The sequence below is a fragment of the Mya arenaria genome, chromosome 16 (assembly GCF_026914265.1).
Source record: "Mya arenaria isolate MELC-2E11 chromosome 16, ASM2691426v1".
In the NCBI taxonomy this organism is placed as follows: Eukaryota; Metazoa; Mollusca; class Bivalvia; order Myida; family Myidae; genus Mya; species Mya arenaria.
Genome location: NC_069137.1, coordinates 31,813,399 through 31,829,759, shown reverse-complemented (window position 1 = coordinate 31,829,759; position 16,361 = coordinate 31,813,399). Strand labels below are relative to the sequence as shown.

General features: G+C 47.4%; 1 protein-coding gene across 13 annotated transcripts in view; it reads left to right on the top strand.

Moving 5' to 3' along the window:
* LOC128221879 (fibrillin-2-like) overlaps nucleotides 1-16,361 on the top strand; it is a 106,062-nt gene that overhangs the window by 60,993 nt on the left and 28,708 nt on the right. For all 13 annotated transcript variants that reach the window (XM_052930508.1, XM_052930507.1, XM_052930511.1 and 10 more), the window contains 2 exons: nucleotides 14,107-14,219; nucleotides 14,688-14,867. In XM_052930508.1, the coding sequence (XP_052786468.1) occupies nucleotides 14,107-14,219; nucleotides 14,688-14,867 (293 nt within the window). The remainder of the gene's footprint in view (nucleotides 1-14,106; nucleotides 14,220-14,687; nucleotides 14,868-16,361) is intronic.

The following is a 16,361-nucleotide window of genomic DNA, read 5'->3' as shown; positions in this document are numbered from 1 at the left end:
ACAGACTCTCCAGATAATCAAAAGGGGCAGCTACTCTCCAGATAATCACAGGGGACACATACTCTCCAGACTAATCACAGGTTGCACAGACTCTCCAGACTAATCACAGAGGACACAGACTCTCCAGACCAATAACAGGGGGCACATACTCTCCAGACTAATCACAGGGGGCACAGACTCTCCAGATAATCAAAAGGGGCACCTACTCTCCAGATAATCACAGGGGACACAGACTCTCCAGACTAATCACAGGGGGCACATACTCTCCAGACTAATCACAGGGGACACATACTCTCCAGATAATCACAGGGGGCACATACTCTCTATTTAATCACAGGGGACACATACTCTCCAGACTAACCACATGGGATACATACTTTCCAGACTAATCACAGGGGACACATGCTCCCCAAATTAATCACAGGGGACAAATGCTCTCCAAATTAATCACAGGGGACACATATTCTCCAGACTAATCACAGGGTACACATGTTCTCCAGACTAATCACAGGGTGCACAGACTCTCCAGACTAATCACAGGGAGCACCTACTTCCCAGACTAATCACAGGGGACACATGCTCTCCAAATTATTCACAGGGGACACATACTCTCCAGACTAATCACAGAGGGCACATACTCTCCAGACTAATCACAGGGGGCACCTACTCTCCAGACTAATCACAGGGGGCACATACTCTCCTGACTAATCACAGGGGGCACCTACTTCCCAGACTAATCACAGGGGACACATGCTCTCCAAATTATTCACAGAGGGCACATACTCTCCAGACTAATCACAGGGGGCACCTACTTCCCAGACTAATCACAGGGGACACATGCTCTCCAAATTATTCACAGGGGGCACATACTCTCCAGACTAATCACAGAGGGCACATACTCTCCAGACTAATCACAGGGGGCACATACTCTCCAGACTAATCACAGAGGGCACATACTCTCCAGACTAATCACAGAGGGCACATACTCTCCAGACTAATCACAGGGGGCACAAACTCTCCTGACTAATCACAGGGGGCACCTACTTCCCAGACTAATCACAGGGGACACATGCTCTCCAAATTATTCACAGAGGGCACATACTCTCCAGACTAATCACAGGGGGCACCTACTCTCCAGACTAATCACAGGGGACACATACTTTTCAGACTAATCACAGGGGACACATACTCTCCAGACTAATCACAGGGTAACATACTCTCCAGACTAATCACAGGGTAACATACTCTCCAGACTAATCACAGAGGGCACATACTCTCCAGACTAATCACAGGGTAACATACTCTCCAGACTAATCACAGGGTAACATACTCTCCAGACTAATCACAGAGGGCACATACTTTCCAGACTAATCACAGGGGGCACATACTCTCCAGACTAATCACAGGGGACACATGCTCCCCAGACTAATCAAAGGGGACACATACTCTCCAGACTAATCACAGGGTAACATACTCTCCAGACTAATCACAGGGGACACATGCTCCCCAGACTAATCACAGGGGACACATACTCTCCAGACTAATCACAGGGTAACATACTCTCCAGACTAATCACAGGGCACATACTCTCCAGATTAATCACAGAGGGCACATACTCTCCAGACTAATCACAGGGTAACATACTCTCCAGACTAATCACAGGGTAACATACTCTCCAGACTAATCACAGAGGGCACATACTTTCCAGACTAATCACAGGGGGCACATACTCTCCAGACTAATCACAGGGGACACATGCTCCCCAGACTAATCAAAGGGGACACATACTCTCCAGACTAATCACAGGGTAACATACTCTCCAGACTAATCACAGGGGACACATGCTCCCCAGACTAATCACAGGGGACACATACTCTCCAGACTAATCGCAGGGTAACATACTCTCCAGACTAATCACAGGGTAACATACTCTCCAGACTAATCACAGAGGGCACATACTTTCCAGACTAATCACAGGGGGCACATACTCTCCAGACTAATCACAGGGGACACATGCTCCCCAGACTAATCAAAGGGGACACATACTCTCCAGACTAATCACAGGGGGCACATACTCTCCAGACTAATCACAGGGGACACATGCTCCCCAGACTAATCACAGGGGACACATACTCTCCAGACTAATCACAGGGTAACATACTCTCCAGACTAATCACAGGGTAACATACTCTCCAGACTAATCACAGAGGGCACATACTCTCCAGACTAATCACAGAGGGCACATACTCTCCAGACTAATCACAGGGTAACATACTCTCCAGACTAATCACAGGGGACACATACTCTCCAGACTAATCACAGGGTAACATACTCTCCAGACTAATCACAGAGGGCACATACTTTCCAGACTAATCACAGGGGGCACATACTCTCCAGACTAATCACAGGGGGCACATATTCTCCATACTAATCACAGGGGACACATACTCTCCAGACTAATCACAGGGGGCACCTACTCTCCAGACTAATCACAGGGGACACATACTTTTCAGACTAATCACAGGGGACACATACTCTCCAGACTAATCACAGGGGATACATGCTCTCCAAATTAATCACAGGGGACACATACTCTCCAGACTAATCACAGGGTGCACATACTCCCCAGACTAATTACAGGGGACACATGCTCTCAAAATTAATCACAGGGGACACATATTATCCAGACTAATCACAGGGGACACATGCTCTTCAAATTAATCACAGGGGACACGTATTCTCCAGACTTATCACAGGGTACACATGCTCTCCAGACTAATCACAGGGGACACATGCTCTCCAGACTAATCACAGGGGACACATACTTTCCAGACTAATCACAGGGGACACATACTCTCCAGACTAATCACAGGGGATACATGCTCTCCAAATTAATCACAGGGGACACATATTCTCCAGACTAATCACAGGGGACACATACTCTCAAAATTAATCACAGGGGACACATATTCTCCAGACTAATCACAGGGGACACATGCTCTCCATACTAATCACAGGGTACACATGCTCTCCAGACTAATCACAGGGTGCACAGACTCTCCAGACTAATCACTGGAGACAAATACTCTTCAGACTAATCACAGGTGGCACATACTCTCCAGATAATCACAGGGGGCATATACTCTCCAGACTAACCACAGGGGGCACAGACTCCAGATATCACAAGGGGCACCTACTCTCCAGATAATCACAGGGGACACATACTCTCCAGAAAATCACAGGGGGGCACATACTCTCCAGACTAACCACAGGGGGCACAGACTCTCCAGATAATCACAGGGGACACATACTCTCCAGATAATCACAGGGGACACATACTCTCCAGACTAATCACAGGGTGCACAGACTTTCCAGACTAATCACAGAGGACACAGACTTTCCAGACCAATAACAGGGGGCACATACTCTCCAGACTAATCACAGGGGGCACAGACTCTCCAGACTAATCAAAAGGGGCACCTACTCTCCAGATAATCACAGGGGACACAGACTCTCCAGACTAATCACAGGGGGCACATACTCTTCAGACTAATCACAGGGGGAACAGACTCTCCAGATAATCACAAGGGGCACCTACTCTCCAGATAATCACAGGGGGCACATACTCTCTATTTAATCACAGGGACACATACTCTCCGGACTAATCAAAGGGGACACACGTATACTCTCCAGACTAATCACAGGGGACACATACTCTCCAGACTAATCACAGGGGACACATACTCTCCAGACTAATCACAGGGGACACATACTCTCCAGACTAATCACAGGGGACACATGCTCTCAAAATTAATCACAGGGGACACATATTCTCCAGACTAATCACAGGGGACACATGCTCTCCAAATTAATCACAGGGGACACATGCTCTCCAAATTAATCACAGAGGGCACATATTCTCCAGACTAATCACAGGGTACACATGTTCTCCAGACTAATCACAGGGTGCACAGACTCTCCAGACTAATCACAGGGGGGCCCTACTTCCCAGACTAATCACAGGGGACACATGCTCTCCAAATTATTCACAGGGGACACATACTCTCCAGACTAATCACAGAGGGCACATACTCTCCAGACTAATCACAGGGGGCACCTACTCTCCAGACTTATCACAGGGGACACATACTTTCCAGACTAATCACAGGGGACACATACTCTCCAGACTAATCACAGGGGATACATGCTCTCCAAATTAATCACAGGGGACACATATTCTCCAGACTAATCACAGGGTGCACATACTCTCCAGACTAATCACAGGGGACACATGCTCTCAAAATTAATCACAGGGGGCACATATTCTCCAGACTAATCACAGGGGACACATATTCTCCAGACTAATCACAGGGGACACATGCTCTCCAAATTAATCACAGGGGACACATATTCTCCAGACTTATCACAGGGTACACATGCTCTCCAGACTAATCACAGGAGCACCTACTTCCCAGACTAATCACAGGGGACACATGCTCTCCAAATTAATCACAGGGGACACATACTCTCCACACTAATCACAGGGGGCACCTACTTCCCAGACTTATCACAGGGGACACATGCTCTCCAAATTAATCACAGGGGACACATACTCTCCAGACTACTCACACGGGGCACATACTCACCTGACTACTCACAGGGTGCACATACTCTCCAGACTAATCACAGGGGACACATATTCTCCTGACTAATCACAGGGGACACATATTCTCCTGACTAATCACAGGGGACACATACTCTCCTTACTACTCACAGGGGGCATAGACTATCCAGGCTAATCACAGGGGACAGATACTCTCCCGACTAATCATAGGGTGCACAGACTCTCCAGACTAATCACAGTGGGCACAGACTCTCCTGACTACTCACAGGGGGCACATACTCGCCGATCTAATCACAGGGGGCACAAACTTTCCAGACTAATCACAGGGGGCACATACTTTCCAGACTAATCACAAGGGGGCACCTACTCCCCAGACTTATCACAGGGGGAACATACTCTCCAGACTAATCACAGGGTGCACATACTCTCCAGACTTACCACAGGGGACACATATTCTCCTGACTAATCACAGGGTAACATACTCCCCAGATAATCACAGGGGACACATACTCCCCAGACTTATCACAGGGGGCACATATTCTCCAGACTAATCACAGGGGGCACATATTCTCCAGACTAATCACAGGGGGCACATACTCTCCAGACTAATCGCAGGGGACACATACTCTCCAGACTAATCACAGGGGACACATACTCTCCAGACTAATCACAGGGGGCACATATTCTCCAGACTAATCACAGGGGGCACATATTCTCCAGACTAATCACAGGGGGCACATATTCTCCAGACTAATCACAGGGGACACATACTCTCCAAACTAATCACAGGGGGCACATATTCTCCAGACTAATCACAGGGGACACATATTCTCCAGACTAATCACAGGGGACACATATTCTCCAGACTAATCACAGGGGACACATACTCTCCAAACTAATCACAGGGTACACATATTCTCCAGACTAATCACAGGGGGCACATATTCTCCTGACTAATCACAGGGGACACATATTCTCCTGACTAATCACAGGGGACACATACTCTCCAGACTAATCAAAGGGGGCACATACTCTCCAGACTAATCACAGGGGGGCACATATTCTCCAGACTAATCACAGGGGACACATATTCTCCTGACTAATCACAGGGGACAAATGCTCTCCAAATTAATCACAGGGGACACATATTCTCCAGACTAATCACAGGGGGGCACATATTCTCCAGACTAATCACAGGGGACACATATTCTCCTGACTAATCACAGGGGACACATACTCTCCAGACTAATCAAAGGGGACACATACTCTCCAGACTAATCACAGGGGGGCACATATTCTCCTGACTAATCACAGGGGACACATACTCTCCAGACTAATCGAAGGGGACACATACTCTCCAGACTAATCACAGGGGGGCACATATTTTCCAGACTAATCACAGGGGACACATATTCTCCTGACTAATCACAGAGGGCACATACTCTCCAGACTAATCAAAGGGGACACATATTATCCTGACTAATCACAGGGGCACAGACTCCAGACTAATCACAGGGGACACATACTCTCCAGACTAATCACAGGGGACACATACTCTCCAGACTAATCAAAGGGGACACATATTTTCCTGACTAATCACAGGGGACTCATACTCTCCTGACTACTCACAGGGGGCACATACTCTCCAGACTAATCACAGGGGACACATACTCTCCAGACTAATCACAGGGGGCACATATTCTCCATACTAATCACAGGGTACACATGCTCTCCAGACTAATCACAGGGTGCACAGACTCTCCAGACTAATCACAGGGGACACATGCTCCCCAGACTAATCACAGGGGACACATACTCTCCAGACTAATCACAGGGGACACATACTCTCCAGACTAATCACAGGGGACACATGCTCCCCAGACTAATCACAGGGGACACATACTCTCCAGACTAATCACAGGGGACACATACTCTCCAGACTTATCACAGTGGACACATACTCTCCAGACTAATCACAGGGGACACATACTCTCCAGACTAATCACAGGGGACACATACTCTCCAGACTAATCACAGGGGACACATGCTCCCCAGACTAATCACAGGGGACACATACTCTCCAGACTAATCACAGGGGGCACCTACTTCCCAGACTAATCACAGGGGACACATGCTCTCCAAATTAATCACAGGGGACACATACTCTCCAGACTAATCGCAGGGTGCACATACTCTCCAGACTAATCACAAGGGGCACATACTCTCCAGACTAATCACAGGGGGCACATACTCTCCTGACTAATCACAGGGGGCACCTACTTCCCAGACTAATCACAGGGGGCACCTACTTCCCAGACTAATCACAGGGGGCACCTACTTCCCAGACTAATCACAGTGGACACATACTCTCCTTACTACTCACAGGGGGCATAGACTATCCAGGCTAATCACATGGGACACATACTCTCCCGACTAATCACAGGGGACACTGACTCTCCTGACTAATCACAGGGTTCACAGACTCTCCAGGCTAATCACAGTGGGCCCAGACTCTCCTGACTACTCACAGGGGGCACATACTCGCCGATCTAATCACAGGCGGCACAAACTTTCCAGACTAATCACAGGGGGCACATACTTTCCAGACTAATCACAGGGGGCACATACTCTCCAGAAAATCACAGGGGGCACATACTCTCCAGACTAATCACAAGGGGCACCTACTCTCCAGATAATCACAGGGGACACATACTCTCCAGAAAATCACAGGGGGCACATACTCTCCAGACTAATCACAAGGGGCACCTACTCTCCAGATAATCACAGGGGACACATACTCTCCAGAAAATCACAGGGGGCACATACTCTCCAGACTAACCACAAGGGGCACAGACTCTCCAGATAATCAAAAGGGGCAGCTACTCTCCAGATAATCACAGGGGACACATACTCTCCAGACTAATCACAGGTTGCACAGACTCTCCAGACTAATCACAGAGGACACAGACTCTCCAGACCAATAACAGGGGGCACATACTCTCCAGACTAATCACAGGGGGCACAGACTCTCCAGATAATCAAAAGGGGCACCTACTCTCCAGATAATCACAGGGGACACAGACTCTCCAGACTAATCACAGGGGGCACATACTCTCCAGACTAATCACAGGGGACACATACTCTCCAGATAATCACAGGGGGCACATACTCTCTATTTAATCACAGGGGACACATACTCTCCAGACTAACCACATGGGATACATACTTTCCAGACTAATCACAGGGGACACATACTCTCCAGACTAATCACAGGGTACACATACTCTCCAGACTAATCACAGGGGACACATATTCTCCAGACTAATCACAGGGGACACATGCTCCCCAAATTAATCACAGGGGACAAATGCTCTCCAAATTAATCACAGGGGACACATATTCTCCAGACTAATCACAGGGTACACATGTTCTCCAGACTAATCACAGGGTGCACAGACTCTCCAGACTAATCACAGGGAGCACCTACTTCCCAGACTAATCACAGGGGACACATGCTCTCCAAATTATTCACAGGGGACACATACTCTCCAGACTAATCACAGAGGGCACATACTCTCCAGACTAATCACAGGGGGCACCTACTCTCCAGACTAATCACAGGGGACACATACTTTTCAGACTAATCACAGGGGACACATACTCTCCAGACTAATCACAGAGGGCACATACTCTCCAGACTAATCACAGGGGGCACCTACTCTCCAGACTAATCACAGGGGACACATACTTTTCAGACTAATCACAGGGGACACATACTCTCCAGACTAATCACAGGGGATACATGCTCTCCAAATTAATCACAGGGGACACATACTCTCCAGACTAATCACAGGGTGCACATACTCCCCAGACTAATTACAGGGGACACATGCTCTCAAAATTAATCACAGGGGACACATATTATCCAGACTAATCACAGGGGACACATGCTCTTCAAATTAATCACAGGGGACACGTATTCTCCAGACTTATCACAGGGTACACATGCTCTCCAGACTAATCACAGGGGACACATACTCTCCAGACTAATCACAGGGGACACATGCTCTCCAGACTAATCACAGGGGACACATGCTCTCCAGACTAATCACAGGGGACACATACTTTCCAGACTAATCACAGGGGACACATACTCTCCAGACTAATCACAGGGGATACATGCTCTCCAAATTAATCACAGGGGACACATATTCTCCAGACTAATCACAGGGTACACATACTCTCAAAATTAATCACAGGGGACACATATTCTCCAGACTAATCACAGGGGACACATGCTCTCCATACTAATCACAGGGTACACATGCTCTCCAGACTAATCACAGGGTGCACAGACTCTCCAGACTAATCACTGGAGACAAATACTCTTCAGACTAATCACAGGTGGCACATACTCTCCAGATAATCACAGGGGGCATATACTCTCCAGACTAACCACAGGGGGCACAGACTCCAGATATCACAAGGGGCACCTACTCTCCAGATAATCACAGGGGACACATACTCTCCAGAAAATCACAGGGGGGCACATACTCTCCAGACTAACCACAGGGGGCACAGACTCTCCAGATAATCACAAGGGGCACCTACTCTCCAGATAATCACAGGGGACACATACTCTCCAGACTAATCACAGGGTGCACAGACTTTCCAGACTAATCACAGAGGACACAGACTCTCCAGACCAATAACAGGGGGCACATACTCTCCAGACTAATCACAGGGGGCACAGACTCTCCAGACTAATCAAAAGGGGCACCTACTCTCCAGATAATCACAGGGGACACAGACTCTCCAGACTAATCACAGGGGGCACATACTCTTCAGACTAATCACAGGGGGAACAGACTCTCCAGATAATCACAAGGGGCACCTACTCTCCAGATAATCACAGGGGGCACATACTCTCTATTTAATCACAGGGTACACATACTCTCCAGACTAATCACAGGGGACACATACTCTCCAGACTAATCACAGGGACTCATACTCTCCAGACTAATCACAGGGGACACATGCTCTCAAAATTAATCACAGGGGACACATATTCTCCAGACTAATCACAGGGGACACATGCTCTCCAAATTAATCACAGGGGACACATGCTCTCCAAATTAATCACAGAGGACACATATTCTCCAGACTAATCACAGGGTACACATGTTCTCCAGACTAATCACAGGGTGCACAGACTCTCCAGACTAATCACAGGGGGGCCCTACTTCCCAGACTAATCACAGGGGACACATGCTCTCCAAATTATTCACAGGGGACACATGCTCTCCAAATTAATCACAGAGGACACATACTCTCCAGACTAATCACAGAGGGCACATACTCTCCAGACTAATCACAGGGGACACATACTCTCCAGACTTATCACAGAGGGCACATACTCTCCAGACTAATCACAGGGGACACATACTCTCCAGACTTATCACAGGGGACACATACTTTCCAGACTAATCACAGGGGACACATACTCTCCAAATTATTCACAGGGGACACATACTCTCCAGACTAATCACAGAGGGCACATACTCTCCAGACTAATCACAGGGGGACACATACTCTCCAGACTAATCACAGAGGGCACATACTCTCCAGACTAATCACAGGGGACACATACTCTCCAGACTTATCACAGGGGACACATACTTTCCAGACTAATCACAGGGGACACATACTCTCCAGACTAATCACAGGGGGCACATACTCTCCAGACTAATCACAGGGGGCACATACTCTCCAGACTAATCACAGGGGATACATGCTCTCCAAATTAATCACAGGGGACACATATTCTCCAGACTAATCACAGGGTGCACATACTCTCCAGACTAATCACAGGGGACACATGCTCTCCAAATTAATCACAGGGGACACATATTCTCCAGACTTATCACAGGGTACACATGCTCTCCAGACTAATCACAGGAGCACCTACTTCCCAGACTAATCACAGGGGACACATGCTCTCCAAATTAATCACAGGGGACACATACTCTCCACACTAATCACAGGGGGCACCTACTTCCCAGACTAATCACAGGGGACACATGCTCTCCAAATTAATCACAGGGGACACATACTCTCCAGACTACTCACACGGGGCACATACTCACCTGACTACTCACAGGGTGCACATACTCTCCAGACTAATCATAGGGGACACATATTCTCCTGACTAATCACAGGGGACACATATTCTCCTGACTAATCACAGGGGACACATACTCTCCTTACTACTCACAGGGGGCATAGACTATCCAGGCTAATCACAGGGGACAGATACTCTCCCGACTAATCATAGGGTGCACAGACTCTCCAGACTAATCACAGTGGGCACAGACTCTCCAGACTACTCACAGGGGGCACATACTCGCCGATCTAATCACAGGGGGCACAAACTTTCCAGACTAATCACAGGGGGCACATACTTTCCAGACTAATCACAAGGGGGCACCTACTCCCCAGACTTATCACAGGGGGAACATACTCTCCAGACTAATCACAGGGTGCACATACTCTCCAGACTTACCACAGGGGACACATATTCTCCTGACTAATCACAGGGTAACATACTCCCCAGATAATCACAGGGGACACATACTCCCCAGACTTATCACAGAGGGCACATACTCTCCAGACTAATCACAGGGGACACATACTCTCCAAACTAATCACAGCGGGCACATATTCTCCAGACTAATCACAGGGGGCACATACTCTCCAGACTAATCACAGGGGACACATACTCTCCAGACTAATCACAGGGGACACATACTCTCCAGACTAATCACAGGGGACACATACTCTCCAGACTAATCACAGGGGACACATACTTTCCAGACTAATCACAGGGGACACATATTCTCCTGACTAATCACAGGGGCACAGACTCCAGACTAATCACAGGGGACACATACTCTCCAGACTAATCACAGGGGACACATACTCTCCAGACTAATCAAAGGGGACACATACTTTCCAGACTAATCACAGGGGACACATACTCTCCAGACTAATCACAGGGGACACATACTCTCCAGACTAATCACAGGGGACACATACTCTCCAGACTAATCACAGGGGACACATACTCTCCAGACTAATCACAGGGGACACATACTCTCCAGACTAATCACAGGGGACACATACTCTCCAGACTAATCACAGGGGACACATACTCTCCAGACTAATCACAGGGGACACATACTCTCCAGACTAATCACAGGGGACACATACTCTCCAGACTAATCACAGGGGACACATACTCTCCAGACTAATCACAGGGGACACATACTCTCCAGACTAATCACAGGGGACACATACTCTCCAGACTAATCACAGGGGACACATATTCTCCAGACTAATCACAGGGGACACATACTCTCCAGACTAATCAAAGGGGACACATATTATCCTGACTAATCACAGGGGCACAGACTCCAGACTAATCACAGGGGACACATACTCTCCAGACTAATCACAGGGGACACATACTCTCCAGACTAATCAAAGGGGACACATATTTTCCTGACTAATCACAGGGGACTCATACTCTCCTGACTACTCACAGGGGGCACATACTCTCCAGACTAATCACAGGGGACACATACTCTCCAGACTAATCACAGGGGGCACATATTCTCCATACTAATCACAGGGTACACATGCTCTCCAGACTAATCACAGGGTGCACAGACTCTCCAGACTAATCACAGGGGACACATGCTCCCCAGACTAATCACAGGGGACACATACTCTCCAGACTAATCACAGGGGACACATACTCTCCAGACTAATCACAGGGGACACATGCTCCCCAGACTAATCACAGGGGACACATACTCTCCAGACTAATCACAGGGGACACATACTCTCCAGACTAATCACAGGGGACACATGCTCCCCAGACTAATCACAGGGGACACATACTCTCCAGACTAATCACAGAGGGCACATACTCTCCAGACTAATCGCAGGGGACACATGCTCTCCAGACTAATCACAGGGGACACATGCTCCCCAGACTAATCACAGGGGACACATACTCTCCAGACTAATCACAGAGGGCACATACTCTCCAGACTAATCACAGGGGACACATGCTCCCCAGACTAATCACAGGGGACACATGCTCCCCAGACTAATCACAGGGGACACATACTCTCCAGACTAATCACAGGGGACACATACTCTCCAGACTAATCACAGGGGACACATACTCTCCAGACTAATCACAGGGGGCACATACTCTCCTGACTAATCACAGGGGACACATACTTCCCAGACTAATCACAGTGGACACATACTATCCTTACTACTCACAGGGGGCATAGACTATCCAGGCTAATCACATGGGACACATACTCTCCCGACTAATCACAGGGGACACATACTCTCCCGACTAATCACAGGGGACACATACTCTCCAGACTAATCACAGGGGACACATACTCTCCAGACTAATCACAGGGGGCACATACTCTCCAGACTAATCGCAGGGGACACATACTCTCCAGACTAATCACAGGGGGCACATACTCTCCTGACTAATCACAGGGGGCACATATTCTCCAGACTAATCACAGGGGGAACATATTCTCCTGACTAATCACAGGGGGCACATACTCTCCAGACTAATCACAGGGGGCACATATTCTCCAGACTAATCACAGGGGGCACATATTCTCCAGACTAATCACAGGGGACACATACTCTCCAGACTAATCACAGGGGGCACATACTCTCCAGACTAATCACAGGGGACACATACTCTCCAGACTAATCACAGGGGGCACATACTCTCCAGACTAATCACAGGGGGCACCTACTTCCCAGACTAATCACAGTGGACACATACTATCCTTACTACTCACAGGGGGCATAGACTATCCAGGCTAATCACATGGGACACATACTCTCCCGACTAATCACAGGGGACACTGACTCTCCAGACTAATCACAGGGTTCACAGACTCTCCAGGCTAATCACAGTGGGCCCAGACTCTCCTGACTACTCACAGGGGGCACATACTCGCCGATCTAATCACAGGCGGCACAAACTTTCCAGACTAATCACAGGGGGCACATACTTTCCAGACTAATCACAGGGGGCACATACTTTCCAGACTAATCACAGGGGGCACATACTCTCCAGACTAATCACAGGGGGCACATACTCTCCAGACTAATCACAGGCGGCACAAACTTTCCAGACTAATCACAGGCGGCACAAACTTTCCAGACTAATCACAGGGGGCACATACTTTCCAGACTAATCACAGGGGGCACATACTCTCCAGACTACTCACAGGTGGCACATACTCCCCAGACTACAAGTACAAATGTACTTACATTGGGCACAATTCGTTCAGACTACTTGCAGGGGTATACATTATGCGGGCATGCTCATTGCTGAATGCCTTTAACTAATGAGGCAGTTGGTGTTTCAGATACGGGTTGTACCCAGGACACAGGTGATTGTACAGCAGGCTGCAGGGACGGTTGGTACGGCCCAAAGTGCACATTACCCTGTAACACCAACTGCAAGTCATGTGAACGTAATGTAAGTCTTTCAAACAGTCATTTCAAATATTGATTATCATTATGTTTTTAATATTTTAATATTATTTGACCATGTTTTTGTTCTGTTTTGTGTTAATTTCGTCTTTAAAAATGCTTTTATGCAAATGAGTCAATAACGGTATCGGTTTCGCTTAAATATTCATTCGAAATAGCTCATGGTAAGTGCACCACTGTACACGCATCCTCGTACTGCCGAACCCCGTTGACTCGAACTAGCTCGATTTCCTCGTAGGCTCAAACTAGCTAGGCTCGATTTCCTCGTTAACTCAAACTAGCTAAGCTCGATTTCCTCGTTGACTTGAACTGGATGTAAAGGGACGATTTCTTTCTACTGAAGGTAAGCATTCGCGCTTTGGTCGAATTTCACGACGCATTAGGTATTTTTGCTGGCCCGTGGAAGTTGGAGCCAACAGGGTTTGGCTATACATTGTTTCTCGTTCCATTACAGTCCGGGACGTGCATCGTCTGTAAGGACGGTCGTTGGGGCCCCGCCTGCTCTCAGTTGTGCTCGGTGAATTGCAAGGCTACGTTGGTGGCTGGAATGAGCGTCCACTTGTGTGACAAGACGAGCGGTGCTTGCACTCCTGCTGAGTGTAACGTGGGATACTGGCATACGGATTGTACACAGGTAGAGGCTTATATAGGGAATGTCAAATGTACGAACTGAAAATGGATTTCAATATTCACTATCCCAAGAAAAGAACTCAGTTTTTCTTAGGAACTGAAATTCAATACTGTGAAAAATTTAAAATTGTTGAACACTATTGTAATCCGATTAAGTTCAGTTGAGCAATGCAGTAAGTAAATTTGAGCATTGTAGCCAGCATTGTCTAGTTGACGCCAGTAACAATCATGTGTCTGAGAACATAGGCAGTGTACATATATTTCAGCAATGTAGCCTGCATTTCCTAGTTGACGCGAGTAGCATTCATGTGTCTGAGAACATAGGAAGTGTTCATATATTTCAGCAATGTAGCCAGCATTGCCTAGTTGACGCCAGTAACATTCATGTGTCTGAGAACATAGGCAGTGTTCATATATTTCAGCAATGTAGCCAGCATTGCCTAGTTGACGCGAGTAACATTCATGTGTCTGAGAACATAAGGCAGTGTTCATATATTTCAGCAATGTAGCCAGCATTGCCTAGTTGACGCCAGTAACATTCATATGTCTGAGAACATAGGCAGTGTTCATAAATTTCAGCAATGTAGCCAGCATTGCCTAGTTGACGCGAGTTACATTCATGTGTCTGAGAACATAGGCAGTGTTCATATATTTCAGTAATGTAGCCAGCATTGCCTAGTTGACGCCAGTAGCATTCATGTGTCTGAGAACATAGGCAGTGTTCATATAAATCAGCAACGTCGCCAACATTGCCGAGTTGACGCGAGTAACATTCATGTGTCTGAGAACACAGGCAGGGTTCATATATTTCAGCAACGTAGCCAACATTGCCGAATTGACGCGAGTAACATTCATGTGTCTGAGAACACAGACAGGGTTCATATATTTCAGCAACGTAGCCAGCATTGCCGATTGACGCCAGTAACATTCATGTGTCTGAGAACATAGGCAGTGTTCATATATTTCAGCAACGTAGTCAGCATTGTCTAGTTGACGCGAGTAACATTCATGTGTCTGAGAACATAGGCAGTGTTAATATATTTCAGCAACGTAGCCAGCATTGTCTAGTTGACGCGAGTTACATTCATGTGTCTGAGAACATAAGGCAGTGTTCATATATTTCAGCAATGTAGCCAGCATTGCCGAGTTGACGCGAGTTACATTCATGTGTCTGAGAACATAAGGCAGTGTTCATATATTTCAGCAATGTAGACATTATTGTCTAGTTGACGTGAGTAGCATTCATGTGTCTGAGAACATAAGGCAGTGTTCATATATTTCAGCAATGTAGCCAGCATTGCCGAGTTGACGCCAGTTACATTCATGTGTCTGAGAACATAAGGCAGTGTTCATATATTTCAGCAATGTAGCCAGCATTGCCGAGTTGACGCCAGTAACAATCATGTGTCTGAGAACATAGACAGTGTTCATATATTTCAGCAACGTAGCCAACATTGTCTAGTTGACACGAGTATCATTCATGTGTCTGAGAACATAG